Source organism: Sinocyclocheilus anshuiensis, unplaced genomic scaffold (genome assembly GCF_001515605.1).
Source record: "Sinocyclocheilus anshuiensis isolate Anshui unplaced genomic scaffold, SAMN03320099.WGS_v1.1 scaffold767, whole genome shotgun sequence".
Lineage (NCBI taxonomy): Eukaryota > Metazoa > Chordata > Actinopteri > Cypriniformes > Cyprinidae > Sinocyclocheilus > Sinocyclocheilus anshuiensis.
The window spans coordinates 524778-534846 of NW_015551124.1; the positions used below are offsets into that span (position 1 = coordinate 524778).

Here is a 10069-nt window from a genome sequence, read left to right on the forward strand (position 1 = left end):
ATTCAACTGAGTTAGTAATTTACGCTGAAACCGCTCCAATTGATTAAAACTCGTAACTTTGATAATTTAATTCAAGCGATTCTCTAGCAAAAGCCAGATCAAAAGAGCCATTCATTTTCAAATTTCGACTTTGCATGTAATAATTTTAAAAAGCACGTATAGTGATGGGTGACATGTAGATTTTCAAAACTCCGAATCATTTAAACCAATTGTGATGCAAAAGCTCTCCAATTGGATCACATATGGCGAATCATTTAATTTAGATAGGGACATCGGATCGGGTTTGCAAATCATTTTGCAAATTGCACGATTCGCGATCCACGCTCCGAGTTCTGATCTGAAATTATGGTTCACGAATCATTATTCGGATCGGGACTTAGTGACGTGACATGTGGCCAAGTATGGTGACCCATACTTGGAATTAGTGCTCTGCATTTATCTCATCCAAAGTGCACACACACAGCCAAACCAAGACAACCTTAGAAGCACGGATTGCAAATCATTTGATTTAGATCGAAACTTTGGAGCGGGTTTGCGAGTCTTTTGATTCCGGTCGGAACTTCAGAGCGGGTTCACATCATTTGATTTAGATCGGAACTTCGGAGCGGGTTTGCGAGTCTTTTGATTTAGATCGGAACTTCGGAGCAGGTTTGTGAATAATTTCGTGAATTGAATAATTTGTGATCCACGCTCCAAGTCCTGACCTAAAATGATGGTTCGCAAATCATTATTCAGATCGGGATTTCGCAGTACATATCGCAAATCATTTGATTCAGATCAGATTTTTTTTTTGTATAACCACAGTTTTAATACACACACAGTACTGTAGCCTAGTTAAACTATGGTTAGTGTAGTTAAACAATCCAATAAACATCTTTAAAACAGAAATAAAAGTCACTTACAAAATGATATTGGATGAACATTAAAAAATCTGACATTGCCAAACAAGTGAATGAATCTTCCTCAGAAGAGACAAAAACAGCAACTCACTTCAGTGTCTGGCTTAGACTATAATTACGTACACTCTAAAAAATGCTGGGTTGTTTCAACCCAACTTTGGGTTGAAACAACCCAGCATTTTTTAGAGTGTACATAAGCTTTTTGTGAAATTTAGATTAACTAATTAATCTGTTGTTTGACCTCTTCATATTTAAGGAGGAAACTATAGTTTCCAAATTGGGAATTTCTTATGATTTTCAAGAGTATAGAAATTAGTAGAGACACTGTGACATGTCTATAGCAATATCCAGCGACTACTAAATTGTCCCTAGAAATAATTTTGATCAAACAGATAAATGTCTGTTGTCTGCTGTTAAATCCCCACCAATGCCAAAATCAATCCTACATTGTGCCTAAATATAAGTTACTCAATATTAACTTATTGTTTATGGAAATGTTGTATAAAAGAAATGTCAAAATCCCACTGTTTGTGATATTCATATTGGTAAACAACAGCACTCTTGCAGGCAAGATATTGCTTAAATATGCCCTGGCTCATATTTAAATATTGTAGTTCTGTTTTGTGTAGTTTTTTTGTGTACATTACTTATGAGCTCATAAAACAGCATGCAGAAAAAAAATAAAGGAATCAGACAAATGTGGTTTAGTTTTTAGAGTATGATAGAGTCACATTACAGGGCACCGTCACATGTCAAGTTGACAAATGTTAGAAGTTGTTTGTGGAGTACATGAGGACATTCAGGTTTTACCGTCATAAAAATTATATTCTATTTTTACCCTCCAATCATTGCTGTGTTGCATAAATGAGTATAAAGAGCAAATGCCTCTTTGTTTTGTTCCAGCTCAGTTGTAGCTCGGTCGTGCCAGCAGAATGCCGTCAGCTTTGGTTTCTGCTGCAGCTGTCAGAAAGCATATTCATCAGCATGTCCATTATACACTGCAGACGCAAATAATGCGGCGCTCTGGCCCTGCATCATTTCCTTACCAGGATATTTTAACGAGAGCCTTGCGGTTAATTCTTTGTTCTGGATCTGCGTGTGTGAATTAGTCACTATGTTTTAAGTCTGTTTAATTATTTATTTTTGATTTTCCATCATTGTTTTCTCTGTCAACATTTCCCGTGCTGTTACCTCGTGTGATGTCTGAATGGCTTTTGTGATATTTAACATCATATTGATTCGGTTCAACAGAATGAAATTGTTTTTGTGAGCTGTGGCATAAAATCTGCCCCTCCCTCTTTCAGGAAACAGATCTATTGGACATCACCTACATCAAAGATGCAAGAACGGGGAAATGCACCAAAACGCCAAAGGTAGGACTGCTGTATTCAATGCACCCAACCAGACGAATACATCCAGGCCCAAACAATATGCCAACCAATACTAGTTCCAACATATTTTAAAGCAAGAAAAGGAAAGATCATCCACACTCATGAATCTTATGTAGTCAAGTCAAACAATCCACCTCATTTTTAACGTTAAGAACGGACGCAGCCATTTTGTAACATGACTGTGCGAAACTTCCAGTGTCATTTGTTTCCAGTTAATTTTAGCGGTATGCCTACCAAAGATCGTTATGCTGCTTGATATCACATACTGGTATTTATTGTATTGTCATAATTGTAAACACTGAATTGTACCGTTTACTGCAAATTTTTGTTCTTCTAGGTAGCATTTTAATAATGTTTGGCTAACGTTCTGCCAAGGTTCTATCAAAGTTATGAACACAAGTTCTTTCAGTATCATTAATAGAACATTAGTTCCATTGGAAAAACGTTATACATTGCTCATGGAATGTTGTTTTGTTCGACTGACATTTTTTAAATGTTACTACTTGTTTCGGAATGTTCAGAGAACATTCAAAAGTAACATTCCCATAAAGTTTGAAAATGGTAAAACGGAATGTTCCCTTATAGACCAATTTGGAGTAGACGTCACAGTTACATCACTTGCAGCTGCGCGGGAACACTGGGAACAAGTGGAGGGAAACGGGTAAAATCCATGGAATAAGAGAAAAAATGTATTGTTGTGCCTTTGGATGTCAGAATCGGAATGCAAATAATTTTTATATAATACTGTCGTCAAAGATGCCATTTGAAGCTAAAAGCAGACGTTTAAACGGACAAACTATGAATGAAACCTACTATGATTACCCTACATTTAAAGCATAAATTTGATTTAAACAATAGGTCTATATAATATTCATATAGGGGACATATTGTATTAGTCCTACAGTTGAAATACATGCATGAGATACTATTTAAACAGCGTTCGAAAAACCAAAAAAAAAAAGTTTTTAAAACATTAAAAACACTGGACGTATTGAATGTTCAGAGAAATAACATGTTCATAACTTAACGAGAACATAAGCAGAATGTTCTTAGAACATATTTTTGTTAGTTGGGTCGCCTTTGTCTTTTTATCCTTCAGAAATCAAATGTTTTAGTGTTTTGGTTCATCTTGGAGATGGTTGGTCTGTCTTATAACTCACTGAGGAGATTTTTGAGATGCCTGTGGAGTAAATGAATGAGAAAAATACTGGGAAAGATGGGCGTCACTGTTAGAGATGGTGGTCTATCCATTCTCCTTCATTGGCTTGCATCCATTTATAAGCATGTCCTTGTGTAAAGGAGGTTTTAGCCATTACTACGGCAGCGTGCTCTGTTTCCCAGGCCCTATATAGGTTAATAGCTCTTGTGGGTGATAAGCATCTCTCTATGAGGGTAATGGTCTGTGCAATCTGGTGTGGAATGGCCACAGGCAGACAGACATCTGCACCCACGCTATATCTGGACTGCTGTGGTCTAAATATGGAGCCCGTGGGCTGTGGGTCTCCCAGGTGAACTCTTTCCTGACGCTCATGGACGTTATTTGTGTCTGTGAAATGAGAGAATGGCACTGGTGCCAAATGAAACGCACAAACGCAGTGAAGAGTCGTGTCATGTGTTACGCCACAGCGGATGTTAGCAGCACGTCTGTTTTAGTCTTGAGTTTATGCTGCGGATTCATTGATTTCTATGTGGCTGGTGCATCACACGGATGTGGAGGAAAAAAGCTTTGTGAAAGTGGTTGATCATGCAATCAAAATGTAATCTTTTGCATCCGGTGGTCTATGGTTTCCAGTTTCAGTTACTTATATTTTATGTTCATAGATACTTAGGTTTTATTCCAAAATTAAAACAAGGAAATACGAAAATATTGTAATTTTCATAAATACTTTATAATATAAAAATAATAAAGAAATTATTTTATATTGTTTTTTTTATAAAGAAAACAGGCTTGTTTGAAAAAATGCTTGTTTATAGTATTATTGTGATTTTCTTTTTTTAAAGCACATTTACTTAACCTGTTGTTTCCTGTTCAACAGTTTAAAAACAAATTTAAAATAAGAAATAATTAGAAATAATTAAAAAAGATAAAAACAAAGAAGTCATTTAAATTTGTTTTATTATTATTATTTATTCAACTTTTTAAAATAAAATAAAGCCTGTTTGTTGGAATTTTTGTCATTTTTAGCAGTAATTTTCAAGCACTTTTACTTTACCTGTTGTTTGCTGTTCAACACACACAGTTTAAAAAATGCAAAGGAAAAAAGCAAAGGAACAAGGCAAGGGTTTGTGAAAGTGGTTGATCATGCAACCAAAATGTAACAATATATTAACTTTTGCATCCATTCTAGGTGGACTAGATGTAGTTTCCAGTTCCAGTTGCTGGTATTTTATGCTCATAGATCCTTGATTATCCCAAAATTAAAAGAAAGCAATAAGAAAATTTGATATAAAAAATACATTTATTTAAAACTGCATTTTAACATTCACTTTCAAGCGCATTTACTTCACCTGTTTTTTGCCGTTGCTGGTTAGTCTGATTATCAGTCTAAATGTGTTATTATTTGTTGATTTCTCTTCAAACTTCTGTACAGTGGTGGTCAGAGTGAATCCTGCAGTCTCTCTCTGCACTGTGATATAAAGCATCTTCTCGGAGCGAGTGCGCTCTGACTCAGTGTCATGATTGAGAGTGATTCTGGGAAACGCAGTGTGCTGGTGTCGAAGCAGCTGAATAAATCTTGTAGCGGCGCGTTATGAAGGCATCCACGAGCCACAACAAACCGTCCATCCACCCTTGGATGTAGAGGTCGAAGCCATTCCCACAGACACTGTATGTGTAAGAGAGAGTGAGACATGATGATTCTGATGATCGATTGAGCCACTCAGCACACAATAAAACATCATGCATGAAGCTGCTGGAGAAATGCTGCTCTCACCGGCTGCTGTTTTGGATAAATAATTGGTTGTTTGTGGCAGGGCTGAGTGATATTGAATGTTTGCTCAATGTATTATTTAGTTAAAGTTATAAAAATTAACCAATATTGTGAATCACCACCATCATGATTTATATAGGCCTTTTTGTTTTGTTTGGGTGCTTTTTTAATGCATATATGGTGGTAATTTCAGGAAAATTATACTGTAAATATCAAGCTATATATATATATATATATATATATAAAATGTGTGTATATGTATGTGTGTGTGTGTGTGTGTGTGTGTGCATATATATATATATATATATATGTGTATATATAAAGACTTATACATTTATATATATATAGCAAGTGTTTATATATGTAATAAGTATAGATTTATGACTTTTTAACTTTGTATTATTAATAACAATAAATTTATTAATTATACTTTTTTATTTTTATTAATAATACGTTTTAGTAAGTTATATGTTGTTATTATTATTATTATTATTATATTATTATTATTTACATGTACAAAGTTATTATGTACTATTGTAGACTTATGATTTAGGATTATTGAATTTCTAAAATAATTATTTTATTTTAAAAATTAATACACTTTAATAAATTATTAGATGATTATTATTATTTAATAAATATGTTTTTAAACATATATGCATTTACTTGCATTTACCACAGGTTTCAAAACAAAACAAAACTGAGAGTAATGATGCTGAAAGTTTGGCTTTGATTACAGCAATAAATTACATTTGACAATATATTCAAAAGAAGACAGTTATATTGTAATAATATTTTACAACATTACTGTTTTTATTGTATTTTTAATAAGATAAATGCAGCCTTGGTGGGCAGTAGAAACCTATTATTTTTTATTCATTGTTATGTTATGTAGTGTAGTGTAGTGTTGTGTTGTGTTGTGTTGTGTTGTGTTGTGTTGTGTTGTGTTGTGTTGTGTTGTGTTGTGTTGTGTTGTGTTGTGTTGTGTTGTGTTGTGTTGTGTTGTGTTGTGTTGTGTTGTGTTGTGTTGTGTTGTGTTGTGTTGTGTTGTTGTGTTGTGTTGTGTTGTGTTGTGTTGTGTTGTGTGTTATCCCCTTTCTTTACTTCATGGTAAGTCATCAAACTCCTACTCTAATCTCCTGTGTTTTGTTTGTCCCAGAGTAGCAGGTGACTCCTAATTGCAAGCTGCTTAACTAACTTTTTTTTATTAAGAAAGGAATTTGAATGAGATTTTAATCACTAGTGCGCTGAGACCATGAAAAATATCCTGCTGCTTTTGTTTGCAATTGCTTCTTTATATGAGCCATTAAAGATGTGTTGTTAATTGAAATGAAGAAAGATGCCATTGATTTGTTGTGCGCTTGTGAAGCCGACAGCAGATGAATACGGAAGAGAGCGGAAGAACTGCTCATCTTTCAGGAGTTTTTCGCTTGTTCTCCAGATCTTGATTTGTCGTTAAAGCTCCCGGCGAGAACAATAGCGGCCTGTTAATTACGCCATTGAAAAATAGAGAAGATAATGAGACGGTTATGTCATAAATGTATATGATTCATATTAAAACCAATCACATCGTCTCAAGCAGTAGTGGGTTGTTTACATGTGCCCATCTGTTGAAAAGCAACCAGAGCTTTGCTAATGGCGCTGCTGCTGGTAACGACCATATGCTCGAGGAACGGCTGTTCCCATTCATCTGTGAGAGTCTCCCAGTGAAGTCTGCAGCTTGTCTGAGCATGTGTATTGGCATACATACTAGGGGTGTAAGAAAATATCGATACACGTGAGTATCGCGATATTTTGTTTGGCGATACTGTATCGAGCCCTCTCCCGCAAACATTCTAATATTGCATATAATTTTCGCGTATCAGGGAGCTCTGGATCCGTTGAGTAGCAAATCCTCCACCATGGTCTTGTAGGTCATCCCTCCTCTCGACCCATGATCAGTCAAATCTGACTCCTGCAAGCACTTATTTGTTCCCCCTTTACTCGTACTGCACAAAAAGTGGTTCAATAGACCAATTCAGAGTAGACGTCACAGTTACGTCACTTGCAGCTGCGCGCGCATAGTAATGACGAGTTGTTTTTCCTTATTAGAATTGTGAGATATAATCTCGGAATTGCGAGAATAAAGTCAGAATTTTGAAATATAAAATCAAATTGACCTTTTTTTTATTCTTTTATTCCATGGCTCCATTGACTGCCACTTGAAAACCGTCATTTTCTGCCTCCAGATAGGCTCCGCCCACAAAAAATGTCATCCCTGTTTCGGATCTGTAAGACTATCCCACTCTCTAACGTCAATTTTGTTAAATAACAGAGCTTATCGCTGGGTGACAAACTGTTGTAATATGCAGAGAACATTTTGAAAATGGCATCTAATCAATATAATTTATAATCTTTTTAAACCTAACTATTTTGTACCCTATCCGTGAAATTCTCTAGCCATAAAGGCTATCTCTCCCGGGTTTTCTGCAACCATGATGCGCGCGCATCCTGAATGTTTACAAACCTATAATTGGTCTATAGCGTTGAATGTTACTACTCTACACTGCTCAAAACTCGCGTTTGAATCATCAGTGGCAAATTCTTTAAATATGAAAAAAAAGACGTGAAAATAATACATTTTTGTGACGATGCAACAATTACCGATTAGGCTATTGACAATTCTGTCAACTGTCCCGAAACGCAAGCTAATCGTAGCAGCTCTAGATGCGTCTATGTGAAGAGAAAGTCAAAGAGAGAAGACGGGGTACAGCTGAATCACTCATGCTGTTTTCATCTGATGGTTTGTGTGGATTTATTTACTCATCTAACCTACACGCTATATTGAATAAATGTTAAGCAGCAATTTCCCTCATTTTAAAGTCGAAAACTGCGGGAATGAGTAATGCAATGTATGTGCAAGGCCGCAACGAAATTCAGGACCTGATTAAACATAATTCTATTATACAGAGAATTGTGAAATAGATTTTTATGACTTTTCAAAAACTTTCTGGGTTTATTTATTTTTACAAAACTTTCCAGGCCTGGAAATTGCTGTTCGATGACTCTTCCAGGTTTTTCATGACCGTACTAACCCTAATGTGATGATGGGGTGCGGTTATCTAAATCAGACAAAAAAACACGTGCGGGTGCGGGCGGTTGGCGGGTGGATCATTTATTTGAAGCTGTGGATTCGGGTGATGTTTTAGCTCATCCGCGCATCACTATTTTATAAATATTAGGGCTGGGCAAGTTAACGTGTAATCGCGTTAACGCATTAATTAATTAACGCCGACAATTATTTTATGGCGCATTATTACACGGCTCTGTGGAATACTTGATTCTGATTGGTCAATCGCGCCATCCAGCAGTATGTTATTCCCAGATAACAACCGCCAAATTGAATAACACACCGCTCATCCGGGTACTACGAGTTAACTTGACCGGTACTACTTATATGCTTAACGAGTCACTCCGCTATCATTGACTGTCTGGCGCCATCTTGTGACTGAAAACACTTAACCACCGCATGTTACAATGGAAGACTTCAGCATTAATTTCAACATATATGGCAAAAACAAATGTTTTTAGCCGTGTAATAAGCGGGATAATGTACGTCCAGCCGGTTGTTATCTCAGAATAAACCCCTTCAGGCTGATGCAAGACCCCTCCGCTTTGCGTCGGGGTCCTGATCACCCTGTCAGGATTTATTCTGAGATAACAACTGGCTGGATGTACATTATCCCTTACTTAACGCAGCTTTTATTATTATTAATTTGAAAGTCCGTTGCTCACTGGCTCTGAAATAGGAAGTTTCAGATAGCACGTGAAGGCAGCAGAGAAGCGCTCTTGCTCAGCACAGTGGAGTGCATCGTTTTGTTAACGTTGTGGTTTATTATTTTGAGTCGTTGGGGACGCGGTAACACACGGCTCTCTCACAATATATTGCTTTACAGATCTTTCACTTTTGCCGCTCAGAAATGTTCATGCAATCGTGCTGCATGTATCAGAAGTTCAGCGCTTCGGCGCGGGTAGCGCTCACACTCACTGATCTATATATAACTGAACCGCGGTCTGGCCCACCTCTTCCTAATCAAACCGCGCCCAAGCGTGGCACGGAGCGATCACACTAGTAAAACGAACCGGGCTTTGGGGGTCAAACGTGCTCGGGCACGGTTAAGATTGCGAAGTGTGAGTACACCCTTATTCTCCTGCATCCCGCACACACGAGTCTCTACCCGCCCGCACCCGCACTCGCCCTTCAAGTGTTGTCCCGAGCCGCACTCTGCTGCGTTGGGTCCCGCGATAGTGCAGGTCTCTACTCGGAAGGTGCCTGTTATAAAGTTATGATCGAGGCCCTCGATTCTGAGCATAACTTGTTTATCTATGACAAACTATAAAATATTTTCTATAAAAATGTTTTGATTTTATATTTAATTTGATTACATTAATGTTTAAGTTGAGATTTACAATAAATATTTGAACTGCTGAATACTGCTGTAAAAAAAGCACCTTGTTTGTTTAAAGTGTTTGCAAATCAAATTTCATGGCACTTTTGTTCATATAGCAGTACTTTTAAATGAAAAAAGTGAACAATGCACTACTTTTGAATTAATTATTGAATTTTGTGCGTAACAATGCGATTAATCACGATTAATTGCAGAAAAAAATCAAGTGATTAATCGCGATTACATTTTTTAAATCGTTGCCCAGTACTAATAAATATATTAAAAAGCATATATTTTATGTTTTAAATTGATAAGAAGTGTTTTACATATATATATATATATATATATATATATATAGACTTATATAGTCTATAGACTAGATATGTATAGACTTATGGCTTATAACAATACATTACAAGCAA

The 10069-nt window shown here is 36.4% G+C and overlaps 1 protein-coding gene across 2 annotated transcripts in view; it reads left to right on the forward strand.

Moving 5' to 3' along the window:
• The window catches only part of LOC107663155 (1-phosphatidylinositol 4,5-bisphosphate phosphodiesterase beta-1-like), an 89484-nt gene that overhangs the window by 19837 nt on the left and 59578 nt on the right, over positions 1–10069 (forward strand). For both annotated transcript variants that reach the window (XM_016453316.1, XM_016453318.1), the window contains exon 3: positions 2204–2272. In XM_016453316.1, coding sequence (XP_016308802.1) covers positions 2204–2272 — 69 coding nt within the window. The remainder of the gene's footprint in view (positions 1–2203; positions 2273–10069) is intronic.